The sequence below is a fragment of the Uloborus diversus genome, chromosome 6 (assembly GCF_026930045.1).
Source record: "Uloborus diversus isolate 005 chromosome 6, Udiv.v.3.1, whole genome shotgun sequence".
Lineage (NCBI taxonomy): Eukaryota > Metazoa > Arthropoda > Arachnida > Araneae > Uloboridae > Uloborus > Uloborus diversus.
Window position 1 is genome coordinate 22,994,553 of NC_072736.1, and position 20,835 is coordinate 23,015,387.

At 33.5% G+C, this 20,835-nt stretch overlaps 1 protein-coding gene across 1 annotated transcript in view; it reads right to left on the reverse strand.

Annotated features, from left to right (window-relative positions):
- LOC129225276 (dual oxidase maturation factor 2-like) overlaps nucleotides 1–20,835 on the reverse strand; it is a 211,224-nt gene that overhangs the window by 57,571 nt on the left and 132,818 nt on the right. The window contains exon 6 of the mRNA XM_054859862.1: nucleotides 19,689–19,842. Within this exon, the coding sequence (XP_054715837.1) occupies nucleotides 19,689–19,842 (154 nt within the window). The remainder of the gene's footprint in view (nucleotides 1–19,688; nucleotides 19,843–20,835) is intronic.

Here is a 20,835-nt window from a genome sequence, read left to right on the forward strand (position 1 = left end):
AAGGCTTCGATCCACGGTTCGAGTGTCTGACTGAAGTTCAAAACTCGGCTGGTGAATATAGAGTCAGACACCCGAACCGCCGATTGAAGACTGCTGATTGGCTGAAAAAAAAATCGATCGATGGTCCGGGTGCTGGACTGATGTTCAACTCAGCTAGTGAATATGGAGTCAGACACCCGAACCGACGATTGAAGCCTTCCTATTGGTTGAAGAAGGCTTCGATCCACGGTTCGGGTGCTTAACTGAAGTCCAACTCGGCTGGTGAATACAGAGTTAAACACCCGAACAGCCAATTGGAACCTATTGATTGGTGGAACAAAACAATCGATTTGAAGGTTCGGATGTCTGACTGAGGTTCCGTTTGGCTGATGAATAGGGCCGTTAGGTTCGTCTGCATCTGCATCCTTCACTACTTTGGAATAGCCAATGAGCGACACGATGAATGTCTCTCCAGACAAAGTTCGAACTGCCTCAAAACAGCAACTTCTGCACGTGCGTCTCTCCACAAAATTAAACAAAGCAATAACCAAGAAGAGTCTTCCATTCTAATTGTTTGATCGCCGTGGCCTTGATCGCGTCTGCCAGACATCTGTAGCATCTTGATAATCCTTCTACGTCTGTAAGGCTAATAACGAACAAAGAAGCCTCCTGTAGTGGACAAAAAATGAAAGTTATTTCTTTCTTCCAGATTTTGAGGTCGATCCCCGAACAGGCCACTTCCGCGTTTGCAGCAATTAAGGTCGGCGAAGGTAGGTGTGGTGTGGGAGACAAGATTCGAATTTAAATGAGAAGGTCTTTCCCCGCTTGTTCAGGGAGGAAAAGGTCGAACTACCGTTGTGACAGAAAGCGGCTGGACATGTGTCATTCCTCAACTTGAATTTTAATTTTCAGGGGGATTTTGCATTCGTGAAGCAAATTTGTTGTATACACGTGTAAAGTCTTTTGGAGACGATTACATGTGCAAAGGGGATGTAGTTGGCATACTAATCCCGAAGTTATGAAGATTTTGAAATGACAAAAGAGGAATGTAGTGAAACGTTTTGTCACATGAGATTTACTTGCTGAAAGCTATTTGTTATTTTCTGAAAGAAGATTTGCTTCTCGGGTGTGTTCTAAAAAACGACAGATTGAGTTATGGAGCAATAATTTTTGCTTTCTGGAAAATAGAAGACTGATTTGAGCAATACTTTTTGTACACTAGAGAAGAGCAGAATGAGCTTTTGAGCAATAGTTTTTGTGTTGTAGAAAAACACAGATTAAAATATGGAGCAATAGTTTTTTGTGTTTTAGAAAATCCAGATTGAACAATACAGCAAAATTTTTTGAGCTCTAGAAATCTAGAAAAATTCAGACGGAGATCTAGCGCAATAATTTTTTTTTTGTTCTGGAAAAAGACTGAGATATAGAACAATAAATTTTGGGAACTTCGAAAAAAACTAGGGAAGAATAATTTTTCCGTTCTTGATAAAAGCAGATAAAGATATTGAGCAATTATTTTTGTGTTCTAAAAAAAAAAACAGACATGAGGGAAATCCAAAGAATAAAGGCAAATTTTTGCAGTGACTACATAGACTTTTATTTTTCAAGTTTCCAAGACACCTTTCAATACGTTAGAAAGGATAGAGTAATAGAACCAGTAACAAACAAGGGTCCAGTAACAGACAGTCGTAAGTTCGGATTGAAATAATTGATTGAAGTCGTAAGTTCAGATTGAAGAATTTTAGGCGGGTAAAACTGATGTTGCGACTCATGCAAACGCTGCAACCTACCTAGTGTTATCAGAGTGAATTTCATGAGCCAATTGGCAGTGGTGGAAGCGTATGATGAACAGCCACCACGAAGTTTGCCTGTGTTTAATGTTCACTTGAGTTTAATAAGTTTTTAAATCTAAAAATAATGAACTTTTACACATTTGGAAAAGAAAAGGAGAATTTTGTCCAGTACTCATCCTTTCATCATCCTATCTGTTACTGGGGGTTGGACCTTTTTTCGAAAGACAAACAATCAAAATGTGTACGAAGTATATGATGAGCAGAATCATATTGCAGATGGTTTCTAAGAACTGGGCGTGATAAGGCCAGCAATGCCCTCGTAGAACGCCCTGAAACTTTCTCTGTGTCCCTGAGTTTAAACAGAAAATTGAGCTTTTTTTTTTCTTGAACACCCTTCAAACACTTTGCCGGAAAACCCCGAAGTTATTCCCGCCATCGCACTGTTTCTAGATCTTAATCTATTAATCATTTTACATCGCGACATTAAATGAACTCCAGAGGTACAAAGACTGGAAATTAATCTTAGACATCCATTTCAGAAACTTAATTTTCTTAATCTTGATAAGCCTTTCGAAATGGTTTCACTGTTAAATAACAACCGATAATTGTACATTAAGGAAAAGAAATAGCTTTAAAAAACAAATATTCAGCAATATACATTTGTCATTAAATATTTTTTATGCATGGTATCAAGTTATATACTAGTTCCAAAACATTTTAATAGAAAGCCAATCACTAGGGACAGCCTATCATCATCATTCCTCAATATTGAAATTACAACATTTCAGCGAATTTCATTTGCCCTTCAAAACACAGCAGGAGGACTTTCATAATAAGATTACCCTTGAGAAAAATTGATTGTTTCAACAAACATTCCTCTATTTTACGCCTCTATTAAAACGATTGTCAGATAATGAATAAATCATGATTTTAAAATTTTTGATATCTATTTCATTAATCAATATTTTTTTACATTCAATATTGCTTCCGGGATGGATTAGATTATTGCAGTAATCTGTAATTTGTAATTTTTGACGTTGTTGTATTTTACTTTGCTTTTCAGCACAAAGGTATTTATTTATCTCAAATAAGTTAATAACTTAGTAACATTAACATTAGCAAAATCAAGTCATATAATAATCTATAAGAGAGACAAAATACTTTACTACATAAGTTTTGTAGTTCAGAATTTTTCAAAATTAATTACTAATTTATGTAAATTGGATAAAATAATCCAAATTTATTTTTTATTTTAATTTATTTATACTAATAAGTAGAGAAGCACCGAGTAGCACTTTGGCCGAGTAGCCGAGTACCGAGTACTCGGCCTTTAACTACTCGGCCGAGTACCGAGTACCAATTATGTTTTAAGAAGAACCATCGACACACATGTGATGAATTTTGAACTTATTGGAATAGTAGTATAGACCTCCTTGTCCATATAATAGTTTTTTAAACTAAATTCCTGCTGAAATCTATCTACGCATTATTTAAAAAACTTTGTTTATGTAAAAAATATTACAAAATATTTTTTTTAATTAAAAATAAATAAATAAAAGGTATGATTAATCAAGTTGGAATTAAAATAAATTATACCCATCTATTATAGTTCTAGTCCGCCAAACATAAATAATTTTTAAAAGCAAATAAAACAAATGTGCAGGAACACTGCAGACACGTGTTTCTGCGTTATAAGGAATGTCTTTTTCAGGGCATAAAATGTAAGCTAAAGAATGTAAAGACATTCGACAAAAAAAATCCGACTTTTTCGGATGCCTTTAAATCCACAAGCTCCCATTTTATGCATTGAAAAAGGAATTCCTTGTAACGCCAAATCACGTGTCTGCAGTGTTCCTCCATTGTGCTTTTAACGTTGTTTTATTTCCTTTTATTTTTTAAGAGCAAAGATATTTTTATATTTCTTATAATTTTTGTTTGTAGCAAAAATCCATTTTTAATATAAAAATTCCATATTTTCTATACTTACCTTTTTTGCACAATTTTTAATAAATAAGTTTTATTAACTTTGGGGACATTAAAATAAGGATTTATTCCATTAAAGCATTACAAACTTCATTATTCTCAAAATTTAAATTTGACTTATAAATTTGAATTGTAAATAATTACAGAATATTATATGTGCTTGAGCTTTTTTATAAATTTTAATATCTGTCTTGGACAATATTCAATTTTTTGCAACTACTCGGTATTGGCCGAGTATCTGACCAAAACTCGGCAGAGTACCGAGTAGTTACCGAGTACTCGGTACGTCTTTACTAATAAGCTATTATTTTATTTATTTAACCAAACATCTGAAGTAGGCTACTTATTCTTAAAACAAAAGCTTTAGACAAGACATCGATTCACGTCCATTCCAAGACATTACGCGGGGTTAAAGACCTATATTTTTCAATGGGAAGTTATCAGGAATACACTTGTTATTTCGAAAATGATTCAGTTACTGTATTGTAATGATTCTTTTTTTAGGATAGACTTCGGCTGCAGTTACAGAAAAATCACAACTCGACATCGTTTTACAATCACCTATTTGACATTTTCGGCTCTTCCTTTGTTAAAGGCGCAAGGGAAGTATCGGGATTTGCATGCTGTTCATGTCTCAATGGTCAACCACGGCACGTTTTACTATTCTATGTCTCGAAAAGTGCGAGAAGGATTGGATAGAAAGTGCTATAAAACGAAGCGTTTAGTTAAATTTAGTCTTCACTTTCAGGCACAGTGTGTGTTTTAAATTTTATCCACTTCAGTACAGGCATTACTATTTTTAATACCCGCCAAATCTATTTTCGGAATTAATGTTAAGTTGGAAAATTTAAGAACTAAAGTATGAACATTCATAAAATGCGTTCTTCAATGCCAACAAGTGTAGAGAGAACCGTATAACAGTTTTATGTGTCAAATAATCCTCATTGAGCCGCTATATAGATAGGCCGACGCATCAGCTTAAGTTTAGCCATTTTGGATCGGATTTAGGGTTACCACAGCAAAGTTTCGGATTTAGCCAAATTTACTGAAAATAATATTTTATTTAATAAACAATTCACGTGCTGCTAATAATTGCTCACAGTGAACCATCACCAAACGCGAGAACTCGCCAGAAAAGACAATCACTCAAACACGCGCTCCGATCCAAAATGGCTAATCTTAAGCTGATGCGTCGGCTACTCTATATAAATCCTCATATATATAATAGTGAATGATCGGGTAATGCTGACGTCATCAACAATGAAACTCGTGCCACGAAATGATAATTTGATTATATATTATGGTAATGTTTGACTTCATGCAGGGAAAGGCTTCATTGTGACTAGGCTGAACTGATCTGGTAACTTAAGTGTTTTACAGGTAAGACTGTCATTTTAGGAGAATGAAGAAACGAAAAAGGGGTCAACTATCAACGGTATCTACTGGAGTTTAGGGTTAATCCACTGGAGTTAGGGTTTAAATTTCAATTATCAAAATATCACCAAATAGGCAACTGCTTCTTTAAAATGTAGAAGAGTAGAGGCAATTTTCAGCCGTCATATACTTTGACGGGCGACTTTCTAGTTGTAGTAATAAACACATAAATCATCTATTACTGGATATACATTTCATAACAATAACACATTTTGTGACTGAAGTCATAACAATTTGTTTTTAAAGAAGTTATATTCAAATAAGGCTTCATGTTTTAAATTCATGTTTTAAGAACTATATTTTTAACTAAATTTAAACGAATGCCGCATGAGTATTTTGCAAACGCAATATAAATTAACACAAAACAGTTTGGTTTATATTGACAGTATGCGTGATCTTCAAACTTATTTTCAAATGAAAGAGAATAAAAAACTACATTTGAAAATTACCAACTAAACTGCAATAAAAGAGCGTTAATTATGTTTAAAATATCTTTTCAATTGCAATGATATCAGTCCCAGCAAAAACGGAGGTCGCTAACGAATCCAGAACATGAATTTTTACGTCACAGGGAGTAACTCTCTGTGATGTAACATGTTTGTTGGTCGCAAAATGATTTAAGTTTTAAAACAAAATTTTTTTTAAAAGGTGATAAAAAAACGTAAATGAAAGAAAGCTAGGTGAAAAAATATCGTCTGCTTTTAAAAAACAATATTAAAAAAAAATTAAAACCTTAAAAAGAAAAAACGAAACAGAATTTTTAAATTGCCAAATTTTTTAATTTATCGTCTGTAAGAAATATTTTGTACACATATTTTGGCAATTAGTTAGTTATTATTGTTTTTTACAGTATTAGGTATGAGTTTTTAATGGTTTTCATTGTTGTTTGAGGTGATATAATGAATTATTGTGATGAGTTTTTGATTTGTTTATGACAGTCATTACAAGACATAATTTTTGCATAATGTTGGAAGATAAGTTCTAGCAGAAGGTATCGAGCAACATTCAACATTGAACAAGACGCTGGAAGCAGTATTAAGCCGAAATGTTGCGAATTCGTTTATGAATTACAGTGGCTCCCAAAAGTCTTCGTACACCTTCGACTTTCAACGAAATAGGCCCCTATCCATTGGTTAGAATTAATATTTAAGAATAGGTATTTAATTATAAGATCTATGATAAATTTTCAACAAAACTACATGAAAAGTTTTAAAAAAATATTAAAACTTAATTTTTTAAAAATCAAAAACCAAAAAGTGCCGGAAATTTTATCTCACAAAAGTCTTCGTACACTTTATAAAATGTCTATATATTATTGAATAATTTAACTTTTGATTAAGTTATTAATTAGTAGAATATCATACAGTATTTATAACACCTTTTAAACACCTGGGAATAGATTTCATTCTTTTTCTTTCTTTTTTTCGCGTAATTTCTGAGTAAGTGTTCAACCACACTTCGAGTCTTACTGTTTCTAGCTCTATTTTCGTTTTAAAGCCCTATTTTCGTAATCTAACCTCCAGATATCTCTTAAATACGTTACATTAAGTTAAAATCTGAAGATTGAGGGGGCATTTTCTAAACTTTAGGACAATTTTTGAGGCACTAGAAGTAAACGTTGAAAACCGTATGCTTCTTATCGTTGTCTTGACAAAAAACAAAGTTGTTTCCGATAACCAAATTTTTGGCTAAGAGTTCAAAATTGGTTTTTAAAATATTTAAAGGAACATCATGATTCATTATTTCATCAAAAAATTCCAAACTACCAAGTCCTGATGCTGATATGCACCTTCACACTAAAACACTTCTACCGTCCTGATTAACTGATCCAACTAAGTTCTTAAGATTAAGTTCCTAATTTTTTCTTCTACTTACAATTATACAACAATTTAAACAAAAATGTTGAATTAATTTTTATCTGTAAGTAAGACGTAATTCTAAAACGTTTTGAGCTTATTTATCATTGATTTTGCGACGAAAAGCGTAAGCTCTCTGTTTTTCGCACGACCGAGAAAATTTCTGCGGGAAGAGGTTCCATTTAATCCAGCTAATCAGAGAACTTGGCGAACAATTTTAATTGAAAATTAAATGTAAAATGTTTCATTTAACTCTGCAGAAACTTATACAGCACTCAAATGTGTATTTTTCATAAATTTTTTAACTTTAAATCTCTGATTACGTTTTGTCAACTTTGCCGATTGACCTTTTCTTACTTTGTTTTCGGTCCGATTTCTTTCTTTAAAGCATTTTATCAAGCACTTTACTATACAGACAAATAAAATAACTACATTAGAGACATTTCAAACCAATTTACCGCTACTGTGGGAAAAAAAATCAAATTTTGAATGGTGTTTGCGGTTTTTGTGAATACCAGCCATTTTACATTAATAAGCACAATATTAAGGAATAAATAAACAAAAAATTAAAGCCAAATGACTTATAAGGGTCAACACAATGCAAAAATATTAATAAATTGGCAAATGATAATTTTAATCATGAATTTATTCGGAAATATTTGAGTGTACGATGACTTTTGTGGCGTGTTATTTCCCTGCTTCTTCGTTTTCTGACCCATTTTAAAAAGAAGATCCGTCAATATTTTGAAAAAACCAATGGGTTGTATTTAGAATGACATAGGAATGATGTGAAAAAATATTGGACTTCATATTCGAATTGAGTTTCGAGTTATTTTGGTTTTACTAAAAAATTTCAATGTGTACGAACACTTTTGGGAGCCACTGTATAACGCCAAGCTTTATTTTCAACCACGTGACATTGTGTCACATTGGGAGCTCTTTAATTAATTTTTTACTCAAAAATTAAAGTTTTTAGCTAATTTTTGAATTGTTCATGATCGATTACGTATGGCAACAATATCTTAAAGCAGTTTTTTTAACATAGTGTATATTCCCCTTTTGCCGAACCATCTTCATATCAGTATTCGTAAAACAAGTTTGGAAGCACAAGCACTAAGAAGAAAATGAGCAAACAGGTACTTTTCAATGACTTTTTTTGTTTATTTTTGTTAGAATTATTAGTTTTATTATTTTCGGACGCCCATTTATGTTCTAAATGATATTAGCATATTGATTTCCTTACTGTCAAAAGGGACTATGAAGGGTATCGCGGATAGCAATGAACTTAAACGTATATTATGCAAACCAGCAGCGTATAAAAAGAAAGGAAGCTTGTTGTTCGAATGAGTAACTGGAATTTAGGATTGTAAGCACGAAGGTCGCAGTGATATATTTTATTTTTTGCACATAGTAGTAAGTTAAATAAAACCGTTTGATTCTAAGAAATGTCTCCTACAACAGATAATCATAACACGCTGAAGTCTACCAAGTTTTTAGTTCTCGATTTGTGTGTATGGAATGTTGGAATATACGCAGTTAGCGGTAACAGTTCTACATTTTTTTCTTCATCCATCAGTTTCAAAACAAGAGTTCCTCAGATGTTCCTCCTTGATATATTTATGAAAATTTTGCAAGAAATAGTAATGATCAAATAAAAATAGTTTTTAAGGGACCCCTTTTTTCAATAGAAATGTGAGAGCATACGTATAGTGACTTCCCATCCACATGCTCACACCTCTTTGCATTGAAAAAGGGGTTCTTTGAAACCCCAAAACAAGTGTCAAGTCGCTTGTTCTTAATATTAAATTAAGTTAATGTCAATCAAAATAATAATTAATGCTTTATATTAACTTTTTAATGGAGGTGGTGAGGACTTTTCTTCGAAAACCACTTTCAAAAAAGTGTTTAAAAGAATGTTATAAAGGGCTTTATAAGGCTTTAAAAGCAACTTACGAGATTCTAATACTTATAAGAGCAAAAAAAAGCGTGCTAGCTACATCTGACGATAATATTACTTCAACTTAAAGTAAGCAACAAAAACTTTCTAAAAGCTTGAGATATCGAAACATCTAACAATCAGATGATCAAAAACCTTTCACGAACTTTTGAATCCGCATGAACACCTACGATGGATGGCACCATCTTTTAGCATAATGAACTCTTGTGTATCAAGGAAGCAGAGAGAAATGACGTGGGTTTTACAAAATAATCTAACGTAGGTAGAGCGTACAAGAACCTTAATCTGTGTTAAAGTGTATCGACTATCGATTCACTGAATAAAAGCAATGTGCAAAAACTTTTAATAATTTGCTTGAAAAATTGAATTTTTTTACTGAACATTTCTGTAACTTTCTCCACAGTTAAAAATTCAAGAAAATCTTATGGTAAGTTATACACTGTTTGTAGTACAGAAAATGTTCACAGTAAATTTTACAGGAAAAAGTAAGCGACTGCAGCACCAATCACTATACTACGGGACTTATGGAGCGAAGCACTTATTTTTTCATTCTTGATTCCCTATCGAGCGCCAATTGGTATAGGTTTTTGACAACCGCCGGGCTTCAAATAAAAGGATCCCAGGTTCTAACCCCGCTGCTTGCATCTCGTTGTTTTTTACTCTGCGCACTGCGCACTGTTTTTTCCGCGGTAAATATTTACAATAAAACGGTAAAAGTACTAGCAACTCAGATGCCAGTACTTTTTACCGTAAAATTTCAGGGGTTTTTTTCCTTTTTTTTTCAGTTTACTACCTAATTATTTGGAACAAGTTAAAAACTTCTCTATAACTATCTTCTATAAAAAATGTCTTTAGCTAATTTTTTACATCACCGTAAGATCGCGGATTCAAGCCCTAGAACTGTGCATTAGTTATTTTTAGCACTGCTGTGATAATATATTTCAGCCTTTATTGAAGTGACGCATCAAAAACTCTCCAAATCGTTTTATTTCCGGAAAAAAAGCAAAAAAAGCACAAGCACGCATGCGTGTATGCAGGGGTGCCCACCTGGGGGGGGGGGGGGCATGCGGACGACTGCACCATTGAAATTTTCAGGGGGCTGTTTTGAGGGTTTTTTCTTTTTTTTTTGCTGGGGGGGGGGGCTGTTGCTTTGGGGGGATCTGTACGATCTTTAGGGGGTGCGACCTTGTTCTTAGGGGGTGGGCACCCCTGGTGTATGTGTTGCCACTATTTTACGAATAGATGTTTCTGAAAATAATACATGGTGGTAATCCCCCAAATGGTTTTCGAGAGAGAAAGTTTATTAAGGGGATTTAAGTTATGAAAAATATCAAATTGTGTTTCTGAATGCGAAAGATAAAGCTTAAGGATAAAAGAAGAAACAGTATATTCCAATTTTCATATTGAACGCCTTAGAAGTTAAAATAGTCAAAAGACATTTTTACATTTGTTGTATTATAATTCTTTAGTGACAAACTTAAAAAATAACATCTTGTTCTTTTTGAGGTTACGTAAGTCGGTTTTCTAATGTTCTTGATATGCAATTACTAAGCGTCGGGAGTGTTGATATGGTAGGTTAACATTAACATTTCTTTTGCATAAAAAGATATAAACTAAAACTTTCAGATAAAAACGATTCGTGCTATTGTGGACCGAATTCTAAATGCGCACATTCCATTCATTCTTCGGACTAAAAAATTTCCTCTTTTCTTTCGTCGAACTTATGTAAACATTTCTGTTTAGAGCTGACATCTCATACGTGATAGAAATCAAAGAGAAGAAACGATTTTGTCAAAGTTATGTTCGTCCCCTTTCAACGTGATCTCATTTTCTTTCAGAACGAAAGCAGATTACACGATTTCGGAAAACTGAAAAATATCCCCACCAACACTTTTTTATGACACCTTTCACGGTTTATGTCGCGGTGACATGAAAAACAAAGAGTCGATTTTCGCTCGAAAAGGAGTCTCACGAAATATACGTTGGCGGTAAAAGAGAAAATTTCTTCTGGCCCATCACTCAATGCTGAGGAACGGACAGACGATTTGTGACGAAAAATGGAGACTTCCTACTCCGCTTTTCCCATGCTCTACTTATTTCTCACTGCTGATCAAAGTTGAGGTGAATTTTTCATGAAAGTGAAAAGTTAAGAGGTTGAGATACAAATTGATTGCCATGGTTTTGACACTCTTGAAATTGGCATTCTCGGTCGAAGTTTTTATGGCCAATGTCAGTTTTTCGACCTGTTGAATCACGGAACGGTTTTGATGAGAATACGCGGTAAAGCAATAAACACAGTTCCGTGAGGAAAAATAAAATACAATTCGATGTTAAACAGAACAAAATCTCTGGAAATGAAGGCATTGTTGAAAATTAGTAACGAATTTACTTTACCTGCTTTTGAAATAAAGAGGCAAAAGATAATTAATGAGAGCAATACTTACTCATTTTAGAATGAGTAAACATTAATAATGAGGTATCAGGATAAAAGCCAAACTTAGGCCTCCGAGTATTTAATTTGTTTAACGAAATTTTTTCAAAACGTGCATATTTTTTCGGTTCAAAAAACCAATATGAAAGAGCGGTCAATCTAAATCAGTGGCTCCCAACCTTTTTCATCCCATCGCCAACTTTTAGAGGTTCACTGAGGACTATTGCCCTCCCCCCTTCACCTTTCTGCCTTGAGAAAACCATTAGTTGGCGTTAGTGAGTTCAGATATTACAAATGAAAAAAAATACCTGATTTTATTTGAAGTGAAATCTATATAACAAAGCTGTTTTATCCGAGCACTCCACAACTAAGTAAATAAATAAAAGTACATTTTTCTTTTCCAAACCAGACTGATAGGAATATGAAGGAAAATGCATATCTAAGATCATTGAAGTAAGTACTTTTTAAAAAACAGAAGTACAATTTTTATGAAATTGATTCTTTTTTAATTTGGAATCTGGGAGAATTAAAACACCAACATTTAAAATGAAAAAAAAAAATAGTGATCAAAATTTGAAATTTAATGAATTTGACAATGCATGATGAAATAATTCCGTAAGGTTCAATCGGGGTAGGTTTAAGAAACTCCTGGATTTTCCTTTTCCTTTGTTAACTTATGATTCCTTGTTTGAGCTCTTAACAATATTTAGTCTCATATAAGTTTCCAATGGGGTTGTTTCCTTCAGTCAAAAGTACTACTTTTAGTCGCTGAAATTGATAGAATCAGTAAAAAAATAACATGGACACAGAAAATACTTTCATTTTCCCAACAGTTATTTTTTAATTAGTTTTTTAAAATGTCCGATTTTGAAAACAAGGCGTGGTCTTTATGACGTCACAAATGATGCAATTTGGCGCATCTTTCTACCACGTTTCCACGTTATGATAATCAAGAAGCGAATTAAATATTGCGCTCTACGCTTGCTATCAACCATATCGTTGCCAATACACGTGAGTAAAGATGTGAATTAAATATTTTTCTCCGTGAATGGCAACACTAAATGGCATTTCATCATTTGTGATGTCACACGACAGAAACGTAAACAATAAAAGTGCACCGATTTAAGTATTTTTTTTAAAATATTAAACTTGAACAAATTATTTAAAAAATGGTCAGATACTATATTTTTAAAATGCTCTTTCAGAAAAAAATAGTTTTAAAATTTTGGAAACGACCCCATTTCGATATTTGCTGGCTCGATATTCGCTTCATTTTGTATTTTAAATGCTCATCGCTCACCTGTCGTCCCTCAGAAATTTTTCAGCTCCTTGAGAAGCCAAATCGTCCCTTTGAGGACGATCGCCCCCAGGTTAGAAAGAAAGAAAAACCCTAAAAGGGAAAACTGTCTAGCCAAAAAACAGCTACTACTATTTCAAGAGTCTGCTGCACCTTATTTGCTCCAGTTAATCATTTAATCCCCAGAAGAAAAGTTCGCCAAATATTTAAAGTTTCAAAGTATCGTTGCAAAATTTATCATAAAAACATTTCACAACTTAAAAATAAATTAAACAAGCACGATGTTAACGGTTTTTTTTTTTTTTCATTTTTTAGGATTTTCAACTTTTTTTTTTTTTTTTTCAATGGCCATATTTAGTTCAGGTTTAATGCAATTCATTTATTCACTCATTTACGAAATTATTTAACGTTTTTGAGCACGAAAATTGTTCCAGCATGCATGAATAATGAACAAGGGTTATTCGGCAATTCTCCTGAAATTAGCAAAAAATGTAAATTTTGCAGACAACAACGTTTACAGAATGCATTGCAATCAAGTAAAAGCTATGAAACATTAAAAAACAAAACAAAACAACTCTATGTCTAAGCCCTTCAAATTTTCGTGTGAAGGCATCATTTCCGTGTATCCTTCCGGCCGAAGGGATTTTATAATTGTAAAGGCTAAAAACTCTCTTTTTGACCTGACAAGGTTTATTTTTATTATTAATCAATTAATATTATTATTTTATTATTATTAATATTTTCATTATTATTATTATTATTTTATTATTATTAATATATTATCATTATTATTATTGTTATTATTATTATTATTGTTATTTATTTATCTATTTATTTTTTGCACGAGGAGAAAGGGGGAAAGGTTATTTTTAAAAGCATTTTCGGTTTCACAAAACTAACTAATAAGGATTCCCTGAAATAAAGAGAGTTAAACAAAAAAAGTCCCCCCCCCCCCCCAAAAAAAAATGAACCTTCTAAAAATTTTGAGAAACTTCTGGTAACCTTCAGCGGGAGAGAAGTATTTTCAAATATGATATCATTAAGTTCAATTTGAAGTCATTTGTCCGAAATCTAAAGTTATTTTCGTTCAATTTCGAGATCGCTTTGGATAAATACATTAAACGGGTGAAATTTAGCTCGTTAACACAACTTTAATCATGGAGTTTGCATTTTTGATGCATGAAATATTGCTCTTAAATTTAAATGAAGTTTTTATTGCATACGTTGTTACGCTTTTCCATAAAAGACCACAGCGAGTTGTCTTTGAAATAATTTCTCAACCTTTCTTATGTGTGGTCGAATCATAGAAAACTAACCATCGTATTCATCTCCTAACCCGCACACATTTGTCCTTTCATCATCTTATTCTTCCGTGTGGTTTCCACGATATTTCAGGTCACGGGAACGGGGTCTTGGGTGGGTTGGGGAATATTGACCTTGGAGACAGAAAGCACTAGAGTGGGAGGACACTGTCGTTTTTGTGTGCTTTCCTTTCTGATAACTTGCCAAAATGACTTCTTTTTTTTCTTTTTTTTGGTACTTATGGTGCAGTACTCGTCAAGGATCATATCCAACTTCTATGTACTTTTCAGGACCCCAAGTTAGGAAAATGAATTTCAAAACTTTCCCAAGTGCCACTGGAGCGTAATAGTTTCATCTTTACTAATTTTAAAGCTAAAAGTCTGTGTCTCTGGATATCTGGATCTGTCTGTCTGGATCTCTGTCCGAATGTCTGTTTCGCGCATAGCGCCTATACAGCTCGACAGATTTTCATGATATTTGGCATAGAATTAATTCGCGGTATAGGGTGAGCATGTCGACAGCAGTGCCTCTTCATATTACGGACAATTTGCAACAAAACCATGCATTGCTTTCTTTTAAAGTAAACGTTTAACGACCAAAATTTTTTTGGGAGCTATTTCATGTGTTATCTTTACTAATAATAAAGCAGAAAGTCTCTCTGTCCGGAGGATGTCTGGATGTCTGTAGGATGTCTGTGACGCGCATAGCGCTTAAACCGTTCGGCCGATTTTCATGAAATTTGGCACAAAGTTAGTATGTAGCATGGGGGTGTGCACCTCGAAGCGATTTTTCGAAAATTCGATGTGGTTCTTTTTTTATTCCAATTTTAAGAAAAAAAAACTATCATAAATTACGAAATTATCGTAACGTGGAACCGTAACATGGGCACAAGCCAGTTGGCGAGATACGAAATTATCATAACGTGGAACCGTAACGTCGGTACAAGCCAATTGGCGAGAAAATTCACCATACATTATTTGTAAATATACAAGCGAACCAAAAGACCTTTAATTTTTCTATTACGGGCGAAGCCGTGCAGGTGCCACTAGTTAACACATAAATCTCCTTTAGATGAAAAAAAGTTACTATTAAAATAATTTAAAAGCATAATTTTTGCATTAAAATCATGAAATTATGGGGAAAAAACAATGTTAAAACTTTGCAATCGCAGCGCCCCCTGAAGATATTAACCGATCTTCGTCAAACTGTGCACAAAAGCTAACTATCACTGAAGACAACTTTTGGCAGCTATTAAAAGTTGATCTGAATTTTTTTTTTTTTTTCGCCCCACACTACATTGAGCTCCTAGAATCATGGGAAATGACATTAAAATACGTCATACAATTTTGAACTTCGACCGGGAAAAGTTCGAGACACATTTCTGCAGCATCGAGTACACAGTACATTGTATGTTTATATTTTGAGCGTATTGGAATGGTTTTTTCTAACACCAGTAAGAGTGGAAGACATTCGAAGGATAATTGTACTGGAACGAAAGTAAAGGAAGATGTTAAAACATACCGTTTTTTTTTCCGGAACACGAAAAAACTTGTCTGATTCTGTGTTACCTACTTATGAATTTGAGCTTAAGGGGTCACAGTACCTTTTGAACATTTTTTATAAATTTATGAATATTGTGTTTTTTTTTTTTTGAAACCATAACATATACACACTCATTTTACAACCAATAATTTATTTTCAAAATCTTAAAATATTGCCCCTATTTTTTAAAAATCCGAAAAATTTAGGAAATTTTCATTTTTTAAAAATCCCTAAGGCTTTTTTTGTTTCTGCACTTATTAAAAAAAATATTTTTGCTAAGCAATCACAATATTCATCTCTAAAAATCTGCGCATTCATTTGTTTGTATATGTATTGGAACATTTTCTGTGATTAATTATGTAAAAAATCATAATTGTTTTTAAAAAATATTTGTTTTTAAAGGTATAACATGCTCTAAACATTTGAGTAATTTATAAAATGCTTATCCAATGCACAGTTTTATCAAATATATTATTCTGACTGCAAAAAATATTACTTTAAAGCTGTATCTTTAATAGAAAAAAAATCCTTAGGGATTCTTATGACATGAAAACAAAAAAACGATCCCCGAAAAAAAGCAAATTAAAATTTTTCTTTTGCATAAGAACACATAGCGAGCATGACCTAAAACTACTCATAACTTTTTAAATATTTGAACTAAAGCAATGAAACTTTTTCCCTGTGTTTGTAATAATTTATAGTTTTGAAATAAGCAATAAAATATTTTTTGATCGTTTGACCATTTTTGAGGTACTGTGACCCCTTAATTATTATTTATCTCTTGCACACGAAAAAAAAACAGTGTATTTCCTCCGAAGAGTCCACAGTGACTGAGATTTCAAAAGACGTAGCCACGAAGTTGGAAGAGATGTAGCATCGTTCCTCTATTCCAGTAATTTTGCAAACACGAATCGCTCAAATGATTCGACATTTTTGCAGCAAACATGCAATCCTGAAGAAAACGATGAACAAAAAATGTGTTAAACCAGATGCGTTTTACGCAAAGATGCAGTTATTTTTCTTCGAAGCTCGGGAACAACTTTTCGATATCGCTTGTTGTAAATGCCATTTCAATGAGGGTAACTGTGATAAATTTAGGAAAGTTCCTGTCAAAGAAAAACTTTTTCTTGAAGATCAGCTTGGTGAGAGAAAAATTCTTACTTTAAAAGTTGATAGCAAAACCACAAGAAAATTAAAACGGATCTTTAAACGAAAGACGAATCAAGAGCGAAGAGGAGAATCAAAGTTAGTAATGAAGGTATAGAGGAAGCAGAAAGCGATATAGAATATTTAACAGAAGGTACGGATAAAATTGATCCGAAATTTAGTTGTATCAATTACAAAGCAAGAACTTCACAAACAAGGGTCAGTCTGAACAAGTTTTCTAAAAACGTGAGATCGCTACAGCATTTTAAATAGACCATTGCAGTGGTAAATATGTCAGCTTTATGGCAACGAAATGCTTCTTCGCCACTTAGTAGAATACTTGGAGTATTCTACTAAGTGGAGGTATTCTACTAAGTGGAGTATTCTACTAAGTACTAGTCCCCGACGATTCAGCAATCCTATTGGCAAAATGTTGAGAGGCTGTGAATCCCTACCGATAGTGAAATATGTGGCCGTTGAGAGTAATATCCAAAAGATGCCCACTATAGACCGAAGTAACCTAAGTACGGACCAAAACTAATTACTGCAAATATTTAAAGCCGTTATTAGTGGCAACTGCTCCGTAAACCTTTTTGAAAGGGAACTTGGTTCCTTGAGTCATTCTAGATGGTTCACGACAGCCAGTCGAATTTTGCGTTTGTATATCGACTTAGAATATCCGACAGAAAATTTAAAAATGCCTGTTTCATTCATTGTTAAAGTTTGTACACCTTGCTGGTTTCTGCAAGTGCAGGATGGTGCACGAAACTTTTGGCAAGTTGTTGGCGTTTTTTGCCAGACAACCTGTTACATATGTCATCGATTCAGTCCTTCAGAGGAATGCTTTTTTTTTGCACATCCTGAAAATATTTTGCTGGCAATTTTAAATGATGATCTAAAGTATGCACGGCAGTTAGCTGCTAGTCGGATTTTGAGAGCACCAATTCTGTGAATAATAATAATATCCGTACTTTTACCATTCCTGTGCTTATCTTTTCTTCTTCCGACTATTTAGACTTTATCAATTGGTAACGTGAAGACGTGCCTATAGTCGACCTTCATAACCATGATACTATCTGAGGACGAGCTGCATGACTTTGTGAAAACTGGAGATGTTCCACATTTTCTTCGAAACATATGGAAATTTTTCCTTGTCATACTCAATCGATGGAGCGCGCGTAAAGTTAGTGACGGATGCATCTCTAGCCTAAGTCGAATAGAAGAGAGGGATGGTTTCATTCGTGCATGTTTTGAGGCTTGAAAGAAACTGCCTTTCTTTGAGTATAAAAGACAATTATTGTAAAAACTCTAGCTGTGACGCATCAATCGTTTAAATAATGCTGTTTGACATAAAACTTCTGCCTTAGTCCTTTCTTAGGGCGGTAACTTACTGCAAAATGCTGTTTGATTTTATTTGTCTCATATGTTTGCATTTTCATGTGACATTTTGTAAGAATTAATCATTTTTGGCTTAATATTGTTCTAAAAGTCACTATTTTTTATGTTTTAGTCTCTTTTTAAGATACGGGAAATATAAATACATAATATAAAACACTTTTCGTTAATTTCATATGCTTTTAATGCATGAATATATTTCATGAGTAAAAAAAGGCAATGAAATTAGTTTACAACATAATTTTTCATATTTTAACCTTGAAATTCGGGGAAAAAGCTATTATAAAACTTTACGGCCGCAGCGCCCCTGAAGATATAAATCGATCTTCGTCAAATTTTGCACGAAAGCTGACTATCACCAAGACAACTTTCCGCAACTATTAGAAGTTGATCTGAAAAACTTTTTATTTCTCGCCCCACCGTAATGAGCACCTCGAAGAGATTTTTCGAAAATTTTATTTAGTTCTTTTTCTATTTTTAATTTTAAGAATATTCTACCGAGCAAATTATCATAACATGGACCAGTAAATTACCATAACATGAACGAACAAATTACCGTAATGTGAAGGAGCAAATTATCATAACATGGAAGAGTAAATTACCATAACATGGACGAGCAAATTAACATAGCAAAGTGGTGATAAATTCATCATCCATTATTTGTAAATATACAGACAAACCAAATGACCGTTTATTTTTCTACTACGGGCAAAGCCATGCGGGTATCACTAGTGCAGAAATAAATAAAGGATAAAAATAAAAGAACTGAAAGCCTAGAACCTTAAACCAGGGCTGCGGATTCGGAGGAAAATGGGCGACTCCGACTCCAATGCCCCAAAATCAGTCTGACTCCGACTCCACAAGCATTGGTAGGGTTGCGGAATTTGAGGGAAAACGACAAAGACTCCTTGAAATTCTATAACTTCGACTCCCTATTCCGACTCCTTTCCCCAAAATCAGTCCGACTCCGCATCCCCGCATTCAATTAACCAATTTTCTATAAGTAACTTAATTTCTTTCTGACGAAAAAATGCATTTTCTTCTTCTTTACTAATAATAGAGCTAAAAGTCTCTGTCTGTATGTCCGGATTTCTGTAAACCGCATAGCACCTAGACCGTTTGGTCAGTTTTCATGAAATTTGGCACAAAAATAGTTTGTAGCGTGGGGGTGTGCAGCTCGAAGCTATTTTTCGAAAATTCGGTTTTGTTCTTTTTCTATGATTTTATTTTTACCACCATTGATGCATTTACTTCCTCTGCACCGAGCGAATTACAACAATGTGAACGAGTAAATTACCATAGCATATTGGCGAGAAATTCATCCTCCATCATTTGTAAATATACAGGCGAACCAAATGACTCTTTAATTTTCTACTATGGGAAAAACCGTGCGGATATCGCTAGTCAAGAATAAATGCTAAGTACATACTGCAGCAAGCCAAAATTGCACGTAATCCCAATAAAATTTAGATACTAACGCCACTCTTGGCGTCACAAGATCACGCTCCATTCCAAAGATCAGCCCGAGAATATTCGGATTAGCCGTCAAGATCTTAAAAGAAGAGTTACTTACCAGAGTAGTATGTGGGAATAGTATCCTGCTAGTCTGTACCTCCTTCCCCAACAGAATCCCTCCAACTCCTGAGTGAAATACTCTGCTATCGTGAGCAAAGGGAAGGGCAGACCTTTGACGAGGGCATGCCGGTATTCTTGCTTCATCTCGGTAGCTGCAAAACAAAACATACGAAAATGTTAATTCTCACTAAGATAATGAAAAGAAAATAGGTAAGGCACTGAAAATTTTGACATATCTACTCTTTATTCCTTCGAATATTCAATGGCGTTAGAAATCGCCATTCCTGAATTTACTGAAATTTGGGGGATTTTGTTTTGTTTTTTAGTGTATACTAATGGCAGTGAAGGTTCATGAATGTTGTGGAAGATAATTCACACATAACTAATATAGAGTCACAGAGATAAGTTGATGAAAACAGCCCTAAAAACTTCTAAACTGGCTATAATGTTGAAAATATTAACATGTGAGGTAGTGAGAAGCATAGGGATGAAAGTGGCAAAATAAAAAATTTGGAGATAACCTGTACAAATAGTAGGTAAACCTCTCCTCTGCTTTAGGGCAAGAGATTGTACTAGTAGCCCTGTTAGGTGCTGCTGATCAGCATGGTTTAGAAAAAAATTTCAAAGAAAGCCTACCTAGGATCTGATCTTTAAACGCGTTTTACTCGAAACTTGAAATATTCCATTTGCATCCCTTTGCTTCTCACTAACTCATGTAACCTCAAAAATTGAGTAAATTACAGTTAGTTTTACTTTTTAACTTTGATTTTGGAATACACTCTCGCCTCCCTTCAAATTCTTCTACGTCATTAAAGGTGTCCCTAAAGTTGATAATTCCTGTTCTAGAACAAAAATGGTCCACTTGCTTCTATTATATATATATATATATATATATATATATATATATATATATATATATATATATATATATATATATATATATATATATATATATATATATATATATATATATATATATATATATATATATATATATATATATATATATATATATATATATATATATATATATATATATATATATATATATATATGAACGATAAAAAATTGTGGTTTAGAGTGTCGGGTTAAAAGCATTAGTGGAAAAAAGTTGCCAAAACAATTTGAAAGGATATATTGGCTTT